The sequence below is a fragment of the Sphaeramia orbicularis genome, chromosome 17, assembly GCF_902148855.1.
Source record: "Sphaeramia orbicularis chromosome 17, fSphaOr1.1, whole genome shotgun sequence".
In the NCBI taxonomy this organism is placed as follows: domain Eukaryota; kingdom Metazoa; phylum Chordata; class Actinopteri; order Kurtiformes; family Apogonidae; genus Sphaeramia; species Sphaeramia orbicularis.
In genome coordinates this window covers 19711115-19727785 of record NC_043973.1, presented here as the reverse complement: position 1 = coordinate 19727785, position 16671 = coordinate 19711115, and the positions used below count along the sequence as shown (strand labels likewise).

At 41.1% G+C, this 16671-nt stretch overlaps 1 protein-coding gene across 1 annotated transcript in view; it reads right to left on the bottom strand.

Moving 5' to 3' along the window:
* The window catches only part of LOC115436923 (ephrin type-A receptor 4-like), a 28459-nt gene extending 13048 nt beyond the window's left edge, over nt 1-15411 (bottom strand). The window contains exons 1-7 of the mRNA XM_030159926.1: nt 15246-15411; nt 14465-14532; nt 11043-11240; nt 10683-10793; nt 9926-10280; nt 1945-2100; nt 766-1284 (exon numbers count right to left, since the gene is read on the bottom strand). Of these exons, the coding sequence (XP_030015786.1) occupies nt 766-1284; nt 1945-2100; nt 9926-10280; nt 10683-10793; nt 11043-11240; nt 14465-14532; nt 15246-15399 (1561 nt within the window). The 5' untranslated portion in view covers nt 15400-15411. The remainder of the gene's footprint in view (nt 1-765; nt 1285-1944; nt 2101-9925; nt 10281-10682; nt 10794-11042; nt 11241-14464; nt 14533-15245) is intronic.
* Nucleotides 15412-16671: the final 1260 nt, after the last annotated feature.

Genomic DNA, 16671 nt, shown 5'->3' with positions numbered 1-16671 from the left:
CTTCGGGCATTTTCAGAAATTCATCATGACGTGCATTGTGGGAGGTGGAGCTACACGCAGCCGCATAATGTTCACAGCACCAACAAACATGGTAACGGCTTCATTGCCTCTTGCTACTGCAGCTGCATGGAACTCCGCTTTCCACAAAGCACATTGCGACAAATTTCCGAAAAGGCCCAAGTGACCTACCGGCTCTGTTTGTAAACAAATGGATTGTTTATGGTGGAGTACACTTCGAAGTTGCTCACCGTGAGGGAAGAGACTCATGTGCGTAATCACAGAAAGACTTATGGATTTATGATACTTAGGCTATGACTTGGGTTTTACAGATCTGATGAAAAATTGGTGACGAAAGTCATACGCAGCTTTAAAACGGATTACAGATGAACTTTGAAACTGTCTTCTAGACTTTTCCAGAAAACCTTTTCAACAAGGCCTTGGAGAATAAATTTGGTGAGGTCAAAAATACCTTTTCTTATTTTTCAGAATTGCCAAAAAAGTCACAAACACAACCATGCCCAGTGAAATGATTGAGCTGTGAACTAACTTTTTCTTCCATTTTGATGTTATACAGAGCATGTTTCTATCATGCTTCCTTAGTTATGAATGTCAACCATGAGGCTGTGCTTCCCTGCAGGCCCACATGTAGTGAACAGCAGTTTCTAATTTGCTGACCCACTTCACATCCACAGCGGTTCTAAGCAGATTTTGCGTTACTGCACCAGTCAACAAAATGACAAACATATTAAAAACACTTCTTCTCACCAGCTTGGTTGGTAGTAACAGTGACAGACACACTCTGGGCTGTCCCTGCACCACTGATCTGGGAGACCCCGTTTCCTGCCTGGACGATGAAAGTGTAGTGCGTGTGGGCTCTGAGCTCACTTACGACCACCCGTGTGGCCTTCAAGTCCGTCTGGCCCGGAGAGAAGACCACATCTGACCCACAGGGCAGACAGAGCTGAGATCCAGATCCAGAGTCCGAACCGAGTCTGGGGTATTCTCCGGGTCTGCTCTGGAAGACGCCTCTCCCGGACTGGACATCAGATCCCACAATCCCTTGGTCTGACTGCATTGCCATGCCACTGTGCTGAGCCTCGGGCTGGGAGACGCTGTGATTTCTCGACAGAATTTTAGTGCCGGTCAGACCAGTTTGGCAGATGAGACAATCCACACTGTAGCTGGTGTCACTTCGTCCACCCAGCCTTCGAGGGGGGCTCCATTCCAACACCACTGAGGTTTTATTCACCACTGAGATCAACTGTTGTGGGGCTGATGGCGGCTCTGAGGGGGGAACAAAACAGGGAGTCTGAGCATGATTAAAAGTACAATATGTAACATACTGCACACACATAAAGGAAGAGGAAGTAGACTGGGATTAGGAGGGGGGTGTGGTGAGCTGTTGGCGTGGGTTAAAATGTAGACATCTGGCATCACACTGAAAACCATACTGTTCAGAGATGTTTTTGATGTGTTGGATGTTTTCTTCTGTGGTATTTTTTTGGTGTGTGTCAGAGAAACAGCGTGTATGTGTGCGCGTTCATTTTTCCCAGGCCAAGAAAACCATGCGCTGTATATAGGCATAATTAAGTTTACGACACACAGACTGAGGTCTCCAAGTTTGTCACACAGGACCTACTCAGAGACTGAGAGCGAAAGAGACAGATGGAGAGTGAGAGAGAGATAGAGGACATTTATTCACTTCTCAATGTCTTTAGTTATCGCTCCCAGACAGGATGTAGATGGTGGCTTAGTCATAAGTAATGGCATCACAAAACAGAGGTGGCATTCAGACAAGTTAGTGTCTCTCTCTGTTTGGTAGAGATAGAGAGAAGGGGATACAATGGGCATGCTTTTTTGCCTTTGTTTGCACACACATTGAGTCTGTGCTTTCACTTATGCATTGTCTTCCTTGCATATATCTGTGTTTGTGTGTGTTCTTACGGGTACAGGCCATAGCAGGAGGGTCAGTGTCAGCGCGATAGTATCCAGAGTGGCAGTCGCAGACGGTCGCCCCGTCTCTGAGTGAGTGGCTATGTGGCGGACACTTAGAGCATCCTACATCTGAAGATTTTGCTTTGTAGAAGCCGGCGGTACAAGCTGCAGATACACAGAGTGAAAGGGAGAAAGAGGAATACTTTAAAAAGGGCCTCTCCTACTTGGAAAAAATAAATAAACAACGAAAAGGTCAAATTTTAACATTTCATAGTGGTTTTTCTGTGCAAAGAACTCGTTGAAAGGTGTTTTTTGTAGCTTGCTTTATTCACATTATGTACAGTACTGTGCAAAAGTCTTAGCCCACCTCTAGGTTCACTGTTTTTGCAGGGTTGAACATAGTTATTTCTCATTCTCTTTTCTTCGGATACAACAAGAAAATACTAGAAATATGTGCAGAGCTTTGAAAGAAACAAAATACTGAACTAAATGGGATCTACAGGTTAAAGGCACAAACAGAAACATCTGGCATGTGTTGAATGAAAAAAGGTAAAAAACATCAGAAAATGTTTGTAATAAAGCTCCTAATGTCTGAACAGAAGGGTTAAAGACATATTAAGTGCAAAGGGAGGTCACATTAAATAGAATTACTTTGGATTACGGAAGTTGATTTCCCTGAAGCTTTTGTTTATGATGCTGTACATACTTCCCTTATATACAGATTGTATCTTAATACAATCTGGATATATACAACCTAAGGTTGGTCTAAGACATTTGCACAGTACCATAGGTTCACATTATTGGTCAGATTATTTGAATTCATCAAGTTGAAGAAGCAGAAGTCATCAGCATTGCCAGATGTATAATTGTATAATAATTAATTCTATTCCATGATGATTGTTCCCTGTGTATGACATACAATCAATGAAGCCAAAATATATGATAATTTTCTAAATTTGTAGCATTTAGTATTAGTAGTTAGTAGTAAACAGTTTAGATTATCTCAGGACTTCAATTAACGTTCTGACACCTTCATGATAAGAAAGTATGATTCCTAATATCTGTTTACCATCTCTTCTCACATGTCCATCAACCTATGTTTGTTATGCATATGATTAACATAATTCTTGGGCAAAATGTTGTTGTTTTCTTTTAATTCAATGCAAGGGGAGCAATTCTATATGTATATTTGCAGACAGCAACAACAGCAAGCAAGATGCAACCTAAGACCATAATGTAGGCAGGTTATTTATTTAATTGCCAAACAGGCTATAAATCAGATTGTTATAGGCTCCTGTTATTGCATTTAGTTTATTGAACTGCTATGCTTAGCACATTTTTATTTGAGTGGGTCCTGAAAGACTAACCCCCACGCACCATACAACCAAGTTAGCAACTTTACTTTGTAAATAACAAATGTGGCTAAAGTTGTAGGCAGTGTCAAAAAAATTGTTTATCTCGATAAATATAGGCTATGTTTTTGTTCTTTTGGTTATGATTTGCATACAATAGTTACCCTCAGCGTTAACTTTAATATTCTGGAACAATGCATTTCCCATGTGGCAATGTTGGTTATCTCTGATTGAAGGTCAACTGATCCCTGACCCCTACTAACCGCCAAGGTTGACAAGTTAATCAACACATGAAGTTTCACTCTTCATGGATATTTAAACACACTTTAAAAAAAAAACAAACTACTAAGACAAAACATGTAAAGGCAAAGTGTACATCGACTTCTTTTTTGATTCCAATGAACAAAGAAACACCTAAAAGAACACTTACTGATCAGCTCCCCCACACGCAACACAGAAACATTAGAACTGAATATATCAAAACTCCACAGTGTCGGCAGCCCACACAAATATAATTGACATTTAAACATAAGAAAGAGGAGAAACAGAGAAAGAGAGTGACAGAGAGACAGAGGGAGAGTGGAGGGAGAAAAATCTTCTCCCTGTATACCAAGGAGTTCATGCATTGACAGAGCAACAATACAATAAATGAGTGCATAATTATACTGCTTGACATCCACTGGTGAAGCAGAGGAGATGGCAAAGCGTGGCTGGTTAGAGACATTTTTTTTCTCTTTAATTTCACTAGGAAATCCTGCATTTGTTTCAACGGCAATCATTTTTCAGCACCTTCTTGTTCATCATCACGCCCTATTCATTTCTCCTTCCTCAATCCCATTTTTCCCAGTTCTGCTCTTTTTTTCCAAGCTGTTTTACATTTCCAAGGGAGATGAAGACATCCCAGTAGGAGTGGATTGGAATGTGGGAATGATGTGCATGTGTGTGAGTGTGAGTGTGTGTCTGTCAGCATGCTTTATGACACTCTCTTCTGCAGATGAGAGGGCGGAAGTCTCCTCTGTAATCTACTTACACGACCATCCTGCCCCATCTGCATGAGCCTCCATAGATTTGCTTTCACACACTCATTTGCTCGCCTTTTCAGATTTTTCACAACCACCCTCATTTGCTCCCTGTGCACTTCCTCCTCGACCTCAACTTATCTGTCTTTGTGTCTCTGGTAACTCTCACACTTTCTGCATCGCTTTAAAGCTGGCTAGCAGCCTTTTACAGTGTGATAATGACACTGGTTCAAATAACAGCGCACACAAACACACAGTTAAAATCTGCACCACCGAAACCTGTAAATTCATAAACACATCTCCAGCTGATAAGGGTGGCTTTCATCTGGTAAATGACTCATCACAAAAGAGATAATATACTGCAATCTGCAAAACCGCAAACTCTTTTGTTTTTAATCATCAAAGTAAGTAAGTCATGGCTGGGACAGAGAGGGAGTTAAACACAGAAAGGCTGAAAGTATTTGGCCTGCTAAGGACTCAGGGGTTGATTATAGGGCTAAACAGGGCTCTGCCAGGGGGTAGGACACTGGCTTTGTCCTGGTCCCAGCCACTCCTCTTTCTCTGTCTCCAACACAGAGGACAGAATGGTAGAGGAAGAGAAAGAACGAAAGAAAGAAGCGAGCATTTGAAGCCATAAACTTTCCTCAGCACCCACTCATGTCTCTATTCTCTCTGTTGTCTGTAGCCTTTTGTGTCTTTAAAACTGGTTTTAGAAGGGGAGGGGACAGAGTGCTGACCTGGAATAAGAGCTCATGATGGTGTCATTAACCCGACATTAACCCTACGCTACCGAGGACTCTGCAGACCCTTAGCTCAGCCAGCTCCTTGGTAAACTCTGCGAAAGAATGTGGACACAAACATACGCACACTGATAAGATATGGTTAATGATCCTCAATCTGGACACTTTTATGAGTAAGGTTCATATTCTCCCTGTTAGCAGCAGAAAGAATACACTGTAATCAGCTGTTCGGCGGCTTGAAACAAGAGGGAGAACGTGACAGAGAGTGTCTAAAGCACGAAGTAGACTGATTGGCAAAGACGGTGAGAGAAAAAGAATGACAAGGAGCTAGAGACAAAGAGGAAAAGAGAGTGAGGAGGAGGGCGAGATGAAGACACAGAAGGGGAAGGTGCCATTTGATTACTATCAGCATCATCTGCATTTGCATATGCATTCTTCTACCTAAAATGCAAATGCAGCTCATTGCGAATCCAACTGAGAGCCTTGTCGGCACACTGTAAGCATGCATTTGTGTGTGTGGGTATGTGTATTCTCCTTGACCCAATGTTATCTGTCATCATCCCTTGTCCCTTCCCAGCAGAGGGGTGTAGATGGAGGAAGTACCCCTGACCGTTCCAGTCTGACACCTGTCTCTGTGATGGATGGAGGGACGGACAGATTGACGGATGGATGGACAGATTGATAGACTGTCACTGGAGAAGGAGGGACACTATTAATCACCAGGGTCATGCCCTCTTAATTAAACCTCAGAGAAGGCCTTGAGGTAACACATGATCCTTATCTATTTGCCATACTGTATGTATTCATTGAAAAGACACCCCCCACACACACACATACAAAAAATTGACATACCAACAGAGCTTTGTATGCAAATATCATGTGTGCACAGGCTTTTCAATTTGCACTTAAAACCTTAAGAATGTGCTCAGAGAAAGGCACAGCTTTAAGGTTGCCTAAATTAAAATATACACACATGAAAAAATGGTGTTTTTCATGAGAAATCTGTGTGGATTTGTGTGTATCTGCCCAAAGCCAACTGTGCGAACATTAGCATGTGAAAGGGCCTCCACAACAAAAACCCCTCCCCATCACACACAGATCACCCCCTGCCACCAGCCAACACCCCCACCCCTGACCGTGGATCAGGGAGAAGAGTTGGAAAAGAGAAAAGAGCGATAATGAGAGCAAGACAGGGAGGGAGATCTGCGCTTTTTCTGATGCCAGCAAGCTGCAGACGGCCGGGTGGAAGCTGGCAAACCTCGGATACATTAAGAACAACCTGGGAAAGGGAGACAATGGCACGCACACACTTTGCAGGGGAATGCAAAACATTTCCCCCCACCTGGGGTTGGCTTTCTTCAGACAATCCCACCATTCCCCTGTTTTTCCCTGTGCTGTCACCTGCCATACACATGCACACATACACACACACATTCCTCCCCTTGGCTTGCCCCACCACGCTCTTCTCTAGGCATTCCTGGGCATTCCTCCAAACTGTGAGTACATGGGAAGTGGGGCTTTGTTAGACAGAAATCAGAGATACAGTACACACACCAACACATATATGTGTGCACAAACACACACTGTATCACCAGTCCAACATGTCCAGAGTCCAGCAATGCGATGCAATAATTAGAGGGACTGAATACAGCGATTACGCACTCTTTCTATCATCCGTCCACTCTTTCTTTATGAAACCTCTCTTTCAGTGCCGCTGCTTTTCGGCTTTCCTTCACTCTCTTTTCATTCCTCTCATCCAAACACTTTCTGCTGTTGACGAGACACTGCAGGTGCATTGGAAAGATGAGCAACCATGAAATCTCTCTGGACACAGAGAACACAGAAACACACATGCACATGCAAACACACACAGAAACATTCCAGCCCTCCCAAGGTGGTGAGCAAAAACTGAGCAGAATCAGAAGACAAAAAAAGGAGGCCAGTAGAAAGACGCTTAAACAAAAAGGAGAAGGCGCTTCTTTCATTCCGCCTCTCCAGCCGTCCACATTTTAAATTCTCTCTGTTGTTTCTTCTTCACTCGCCTCTCGTCTCTCCTCCCTCATTTCCGATCCTCCCAGACGGATCGCAGCTGTCAAACTTTTGACGTCTTCATCTACCTCGGTCATGACCCTGCACTCCGAAGCTAAACTCTCTATGTATATGTGTGTGAGGCTGTCACTCACAGTTTTTGACATCTTCATCAGGCTCAGTCATGACCTCAGTCTTAACCAGTGGTTTAGAAAAGAGGGGGAGTTCCCTCTCTTGTGTTTCTCTACTCGTCCCCTTTGCACCCGATGACGAACTCCCAGCGGGGGAGGGTTCGGCTCTGCATTGATGCCTTCTGCTGTCAGTGGCCTTCTTTCAATCCCTCTCTCCCCCATTCAACACCTAATCCCCTCTTCCTCTCCAGAGCCTCTCCTCTCATCCTCTCCATCCTCATTACTCTGTGTCAACACTGAAAATGAACTTTTCACATTTCACCACCACAACTAAGTCTACTCCTCTTTCAGCTCTGTTCAGTTCAAATCAACTAGACTTCAACGGATGTTAAAATGCATAAATAATGCATAAGCATATGGCAGACTGTAGAAAATATTTACCCAGAAGCAAAGTGTGCCTGTTGCACACTGAAACTCTATTTTTCTATGAACACAAATCTAACTTAGGACTCATACTAAATGTATCAATTGGATATACGTACAAGCTCATATTCACATTTTTATATGTATTTAAGTTTCACTGTTTTGGTTTTTGTTGCTGAAACTAGATGAGAGTATATATATATATATATATATACATATATATATATATATATATATGTGTGTGTGTGTATATATATATATATATATATATATATATATATAAATCACTCACAAATCTGGCTGCTAAATGTTATGTTTGAGCCAGTAGAGGTTTAGTTTGGCTTTATATACAAAACTCCAAACATGTTGAGTGGGCCTCTGTTCAAAAACGAAAAAAAAAAAAAAAAAAAAAAATCCTAACAGCACCTCAAAAAACTCACTACTTAACACAAATACCTTGTTAAATTCATACAAAAAGAAGAGTAAGTTGCAGTATTTGTCTTGGCTGGGAGTACTATGTTCATGAACCTTAACCGCTTGGCTCTCAATGAGTCTGTAATAATGACTGAATGAACCCACATGAATCGACAAGTTCCACACACCTTCTGACCTTGGCGATGGAAGAAGCGGCTGATTATCTAAAACTCCTTGTAATCTATATGACTTTCCCTTCTATGCTTGTCTGTTTTATTCACATCTCGCTCCCCCTCTCTCTCTCTGCAAATTTTTGACTTAAAATGGGAGAAGTGTTTCGCCGTCTATCCAATACTGCGAGGTCAGAGTTTTCGCTGAGTAGCATTCGGTATTCATCCTGAGTTTGATGGATTTCCACCGAGGCAGCTGAGCCCAGCCAACAACCTGACAGACTGTGAGAGTAGCAAGGGAGAACAGAAAGCAGCAGATAGATAGATGGCACTTCACATCTGCTGGAGGTTCAACAGAGTCAAGGGTCTCTCCTAAATCTAGTTGAGGAGAAACATCTTTCAGGCCTCAGGGACCACCCCCAAAACCTCCTCCTCTTTACAAAAGGACCAAATGAAGCAAATGAGGTGGAGGTTGTGGTGAACATCTATCATGAGTTTTGGCTACCACTCTTCTTACTGCAAAGGAAAAAAAAAAGGAAACTTTTTTTTTCTGTATTGCCAACTGGCACCTTGAGTCTTTATGTCCATCTCTATGTCTTTCTCTAGCTCAGCATCTCTTCTTCTCTCTTTGAATTATGGGTCTGTTTGTTATACAATTAGCCTGCTGGGACAGCCTTCATGAATAAAACTGAGGAAGCAGATCAGTGACTCGCTCCCCTATATCTCTCCATTGGACTCTGTCCATCTGTGTATGTGTGTGTGTGTGTGTGTGTGTGTTTGAGTGAATATGCTGTGTGTCTGTTGCGTATGTGACTGAATGGGGGGAGTCACACCATGTTGTAAAACCGTCTCCAACAAGTCTGTTGGCCCCCGTTCACCCCACTTTTGCTTTCTCACCAACAAGCACATTGAGTAGCCTTCACTATCACAACAGTCGCATCCAAACATTACACGTCATCAACGCCACATGTACTGTACGTTGGTGAGAGGTGTGAACAGCTTGCACTTTGGTTTCTGTAAAGTTCAGACCAGATTTGTAAAGGATAGAGACATTTTTGTCCAGATGGTTGTTGTTATGTCAGCACACCTCTCACTGAGACCTGAAAGCTTCTACTAAAATGACTGTAACAGTGTGGGACTTATTAGGACTTGGATTCATTAACTGCTATTATCTAACCATGAAAATCCAAAGCAATGAATCCTTATGAATACATTTGACAACTACGAAATACCTTGCTATTTTTAGCTATAAAAATCAATACAACTGTAACAAATTGTAACTTGCAGCCTTCCATTCCCAGTTGATCTCTAAACCACATTTGCAGACATACTTCTGCTACATTCATACTGAATAATTCTCTGCCCACAAAATGTCCACTTATAATAGCTGCTTACAGTTTGGCTTCAGCAACCATTGTGTCTCTTTGAGAAAGCCATGTTTTTGAACATTACCCTTCAAAATAATTAAAACAATCCACAAAATAATCACGCAGGTGTTAATTAGTGCACAAAGCAATTCTTTCTCAATGTTTTCTGTCATTAGCAGGGAGCTTGTTAACTCGAGCACTAATAATTGCAACTCATGGAGACATGGGACTTCCAAGTAGGAGCACAAAGAGAGTGAAGCACTAGTCCAAAACAGATGAGTCAGACTGACACAAGAAGAAACAAATCCACTTACGCTACAGATGCTCTGCAACTAGCATCACTTACCTTTACATGCTCCACCTTTATCCTCATATCCTGGGTTACAAAGACATCCACCAATGGGAACCAGCCACTCCCCATCAGCGCCACAGTACATTTTCGGCTCCTCTCTCTCCTCTGACTGGTTGACACAAGACCCCCTGACTTCAACTAAAGAGGACGTGTCAGCTCCTGTGACTGTGTCAGGAAATGTTGCCAGGTTGCGGATGGTGAGGGGGCAGGTTTTGTAGAAAACTCTGACAGAAACCAAAGCAATGCAGGCGCCGACATCCTGAAAGGCCAGATAGAAGCCCTTCCGGGTTGTGACCTTTACATCCCGCACCTCTGTGTTCAGTTTCATAATGCGGTCTCCCACATCCACCTGGATAGAAATAGACTGGTTACACCAATTGAACATGTCATGTGCAGCGTGTCAGCCGTTAAAAATTCTGCTTGCAAAAGAAAGTCAAATCAAATCAGGATGCCGTTCTTCACAATTTCAGCATTTGGCTTTCTGAGCTGACTTTATTGATTACAAAGGTAAAATAAGCTTTAATGCCGACATCGCCAAAATGAGAGGTAATTTTAATAACGACTAAGCAAAACTGCCCCAGCAACCTTTCCTAGGTAGCTAAATCATCATCAAAGATAAAAGTGCTTATAAACCAAATAAAAAAATTCAGCTGGGTGCCACAGGGGGTTATAGTGAAGACAAAAGCAAATTAAAGTGAGTGGAGGAGGATGCATAAAGAAGTCTGAGCCTGACTCAGTTGTTTGGTGTTACCTGGGTAAAGCTCTCGTCTGCCGCCACAGTGTCCACCTTAATGAAGCTGCTCTCTTTGATGTAGCTCTCTCTGTCATCATTTGACTCATGGTAGTACAGATTGAATGTTTCCTAAAAGACAAAAGAGGGATTCAAAAACAGAGACTGAGACCACTTGTTTGCTCTTAAAATGATAATAAGTCAAGGAGATTTCGTGCTCAAAACATATGAATATAAAACTCCACTAGCAGCAGTCTGTCAGACAACTTACAAGCGTAAATCTAAGGAAGTCGAACCTCTACCAGAAATCATTTTTTATCATTCAATTATGTTAATTTGTGCTTCTCTTTCCAAACCTGAGATAAAAAAAGATTTATCTACCTTGCAGGTGCCAGTGACCCCTGGCAGGCTGTTACAATCTCTCAGAGTGAATTTGACCTCGACATAGACCCGTTGAGCTCCTGACCTGGGAATCCAGTCTGTCCTCAGCCAGTTGTTTTGACTGGGTTCAAGGACGTTACACACCTGGTATGTTCTGATGGGGATGTTCTTCTCATCCATAATACTCACTTCCTCCCACTGAAAATGGAGGCAAACGTTTAGATTTGCATTTCTATACTTGGAAATGTCTCCAATAGCTATAGCCAAGACATTTACCAATGCACTTCATCGCAGAATGACATTACACTTGTGTTTACTACACTGTTTTCAAATACACACCATCATTTTAATAATTATTTATTTTCCCTTAAGACATCTGTCGGTTTTAGTTCATGCAAACAGTGTGAAAAGCAGGTTTTAGATACTTGAGGGTTCACTGAAACAGATGCTGCATCAAAGTGCTCATTAATCAGAGAACACTGAATGCGAAACTTAGAAAACTGGCATGTGGCGAAGCAGCTCAGAACAGATTTATTTAACAAACTTAATAACTTAAGACATATACTTAAGACATTAAAGATGTTGCTGCCAAGTAGGGGAGCTTTTAAGTAATGTCAGTAACTGTAGCCCAAGAAATAAACACACATCACACCCATGGACATTGTTGAAATAATAATGTGAACATGGAAGTCTGCTGTTTGGCAACTGACAAAATTTAAAACAACAAAGTTTCCTTAGAGCACTTAAAAGCAGCATTGATGGAGACTTTTCAAAACAGTCCCTGATGGACAAAGTAATTGTAAAAAAAAAAGAAAAAAAAAAAAAAGAAGAAGAAAAAGGCAAAGCTTTTCAAGGTTTAGACCCAGATGGCAAGTTCAACTAAATCTAAGTGCCTTAACCAAAATAAACTCTAGAACACAATTTAGACACACAGCAAAGTGTAAAAAGAAATTGATTAAAAAAAGAGCCATTTAAAGATTTTTTTTTTTGCCCTCATAAATACAGGAAAAAAAAGTAAACACATAAATTCGCACCCACACAGGTTTTAAATACTGGGGTGCATCTTCTAATGTGCTGCTGAAAAGTCTCAGGGCAGCATTCATTCTTGTATCAATGGTTTGCAGTGTTCAGCAGGGTTTGGATTTGTTGCGACTCCAAGGTTTTTACAAACACATTTCCATACAAGTGAAACAGGCTCAACCTTCGCTACACCATCCATCTCAATAGAGTTGACTATTTGCCTTGTACTGTGACCCTTCAAATGACCGCTGAGCCTCCCAACTCTAAATTGGCTTTTTATTGCCACTGAATAATAATCTGCTCTCTCCCTACTAGTGAGAGCTGTATACACACTAAATGTGGCGTGTCGAAAGAGGGAAAAAGAGAGAGTCACAAAATGACAAAATGACAGGATGTGTGTGTGTGTGTGTGTGTGTGTGTGTGTGTGTGTGTGTGTGTGTGTGTGTGTGTGTGTGTTGTGTGTCCGGGAGTGTGGTGCATGTAACTGTGTGTGTGGTAGAGTCAGATCGATGTGTCAGTGAGCCTGACTGTATTGGCCAATATTATTTTCTCACAGATACACTAATAATGAGATATAAACTAGCACATATTTAAAATAAATTACTATTATTTGACTATATTTGACCTTCATATATCTTAAGTGAGCTACATAATAATTATTCATCTACTTTATCTTGCGTTATTGCCAGTTTTACACAATGGTCGATGAGTTTTACAGTTTTATTGTCAGATTTAGACACACAGCATGATATTTCTGCTCACTATTAAAACAGTAGGGACAGATGTGGAGTTTTTCCTGTCCTGTAGGATCATGGGAGTTGTTTTCATCAATTGCTGATGAAAATCTATCTCCGGGGACTGAGGGACAAATCGTGTTTACTAATGAGGTAGTGTATAGTCACGTTATGCCATTTCATTCTAATGAATATTTTAATGTGGAAATGGTACATACTGTCTCTTTAACCCTCATAGACCTTGACAGCCACCAGCAACCAAAAGCATCAACTGATCTACAATGTTTGATAACTGCAATACTAATCCTATCAATATACTGAAATAATTCAGGTAAAATGCAATTTCTTAGCTTTTAACTTGCATCGGATGGTGAACATGGACACACCGTCCTCTTCGGCAACACTGATTCAGCATTAAGTCATGAAGTTTGACAAATGGTAGTGATTGTAGATGCTTGTTTTTAAGCTCAGTTAATGATATATTTTGCTGAAAATGTTCCTTTGGCTTCAGTTCTTCTTGATTTTGATATTCTAACCGTCAAATTTATTCAGAGCTGTAATGAACACTTACATGGTCACTAGCTTAAATACAGGAAAATATCTGATTTTCACTGCAAAATGCAAACACAGACAATATTATAGTAAATGGTGATAAACCATTTAGGAAAGATTAAATGTAGAGAAAGTGGAGTGAATCATGTGAAAGTCACCAGGTAAACAGATCTAGGTCTTTAAGGGTTAAATAATCAAAAATATGTAACATCTTTAACATATGACTGACACATACTACAAAGTACATATGGCAATGATTTGAATATGCGGTTGTGTCTTCTGTAGTGCATATTGATGTGTTACAGTATTTATACGTGACTATATACAGTACATGACTCTGTGTCTTTGTGGAGTATGTGTATAAAGAGGAGGAGGGGTGGAAAAAGCTGTCATGGGGTATGATGCCTCCTTGTCTAGTCTCCTTTAGAGTCTTTGTCAGTAGACAGAAATCACAGCTGTCACATGAAAAAAAAAGCTCTGCACTTGTCCCAACCATACAGAGATGGCTTTTTTTGGTGTGTGTGTGTGTGTGTATGTGTGTATGTATTTAAGTGTGTGAAGCCAAAGGATGTGGAAGGTGGGGGGTGCCTGTAATCAAAAGCTCAGTGCGTGCAGACCAGGACCCTGTCAATCAAGCAGCATGTGAGAGAATGAGAGCATGGTGACTGAAGAAATAAGAGTCAAGTTCGCCAATAACTCTTAAATCAACAAAGAGGTGAAAGAGAGAGAGAAAGAGAGGGTAATGGAAAGAGAGGAAGAGTGAACATGCAGATGGCGGATCACAACAAAGAGAAGACGACACATGAAAATATATATTTCTAGGAATCAATCTGGCAATTACATGGTAGTAAAAATCCCAAAAAAAATGACACCCACCACCAAGCTGGTTAAAGCTTTTTCATTTGCCAAACACAATGCCAGCAATCTCATATTAGCACTTAGGCTTGGTGAACAACAGCTCATTTCAGAATCTGTGGGATGATTATTTACAGTTTCCAGACCAAATGCGTGTGTGCAAGGGAGAGAGTGTGAGTTTTTTTTCCGAAGAAAAAGCAGGTTGAAATGAACGTTTCTGTACAAAATAAATAAATGTTAAAGAGAAGAGCTCCCACTCACCCCTCCCTCTGAAGGACTGGCTGCCCATTTCAGTTCTCCTGGCACTGTCCTGGTGTCCAGCAGGGTCACTAAAATGCATGCACATGCAGGTGGGTTGAAGCCAACAGCCTAAGGTAGTTCAGCAAAATCTCAAAATATCACATCCAAGCAGTGACAAATGCATTTTTTACTCTTTGAACATTCATCTATGGAACCCAAGTTAAAAAAAAAAAAAAAAAAAAAAAAAAAAAGTATTCACTTCTAAGCTTATAGGTTAAATTTAGGATTAGCAGAAAACATGGGGTACAGTGGAGTTGTACAGTGTGTAAGCAGTTTTACAAACCATCAGTCACAGCAGAACACACTGGGATAAATCCAATATTTAACATTTTTATTCTAGTTTGAAGGTGGTAAACGTCATTCATGCATAAAAGTGTGGGTTTCAAGGTGCGTTCTATATTTATGATCTATAAATGATAAACCTCTAACACTTTCAGTACATTAGTCTGTGCGTAATTGCGGCCATAAAATCAGTAACAAACGTTTTTTTTTATGGCTGCACTAGAAAAATTTTCTAACATTCTAACACATCAACGTCAAAAAAAAAATGACACAGATCTACACAAGTTTTCCAAAAAAATACAACTTTATAGTTTTCTAAGTTGCATTAAAATCCTCCTAATTGGCCCTCTGGTTGTCTTCTCCATCCTAGGACGCACACGGAGCGCACACAGCGGTGCTCCCTGCGTCCACCAGCGGAAATCTGTCACATACTTCACATGAGTCTATCTTCTCTCCTTACCTTCGTTGGGTGGATAAATCCTAGTCCTCGAACTTGAAACTCTCGTCGTTATCCAGATGACGGTGAAAAATAATCGCCATATATTTGCCATGTGTGCCGTGTGGACGCGTGTGTGTTCCCCGTTCGATCTGCGCGTTGGCTCGAGCGGCTCCATCCCGGTGGGAAAAGTGTGTGTGAATGAACCCAAGTGTGAACAGCGAGTTGGATGCAGCGGATACTGGGGCGGTCTCTTTCACTCAGATGCGTGCCTTAATGGTAATCCAAATGACATGAGCAAAATGACATACTACGGTTCATGGAAGAAAGATCCAAACACATTAACAATGTCTCAGAGGGCAAACTTATGACTCCACTGCTTTATTTTATAGTATTTTAAGCAGTTTCTGAATATGATGATGTGATATCTCCAATCACCTTGTCTTTGACAATAATACTAAATATGCATTTTTGCACTTAAATGGCTCTTTTAACTTTAAATCAATAGAATAATGTCCATATTTGTACTTGATTATCCATGTAAACTCAACTCTTCTAAGACCGCACTTAAAACAACTGATCCGAGGTCAGTTCCCAAAGATATAGTTCAAAAACGCACTGACACCTAAGCCTATCTGTGTGCCATGTCAGAAGTGATAGCCTTAAAGGATGCCAGCAGCCGCAGGGGTTGTTTTTGAATCACACAACCTGTCAAATAAATTCCATAAGATGTATGTGAGTCCGCATCCTGATAAAGGACTGAAGTGCCTGAAGGTGCTTGTCTGTACAGAATCTGAGGCAGCTGGAAGGTCTTTGTCCTGAGGAGGAGCAGTCAACAGTGTGACTACAACGCCACCTGTCGATAATTCATGAAAAGACAAGGAGAAACCCCCATAAAGGATCAAGGTTCTTTTTGGTAGATACAGAGCTAAACATCTCAGTATCAGTTTCAGTTATTCTCATACAATGTGATTATTCCATTTATAAAAAAATCTGAATTAAGACTCCAGCTTTAGGAGCAGAATCATCCTTTAATACTGAAGCAGTTGGGAACAAAAAGGCAAAAGGACTATAGCCTCGAGTGTGATGGATCAAACAAAGAGCAGGCTCATGACCTGTCCTCCTACACTCTCCCTCGCTCTAAGACTTAGTGAACAATCATTTGCGTAGAAGCACAGCTTGAATATGTAAGTACTTGCCTTTGCACTGATGCAGTGGGTTCTTGGATATCTGCTGTGTATTGTAAACACACTAAGTAAAACACAGGTCCTCCATTTTGTTTACCCTTTGTTTACCCTGCAAAGGTAAGCTACAATAAGGGTTTCTTATTTTTTTTTAAGATATAACCAAATGGTGATATTTGGTGTTTCTGGGGTAGATTTGGGGAAAATGTTTAATCAAACTGGACTATATGTGTAAACAGTAAGCGCCTGCATTTATATGTATATGT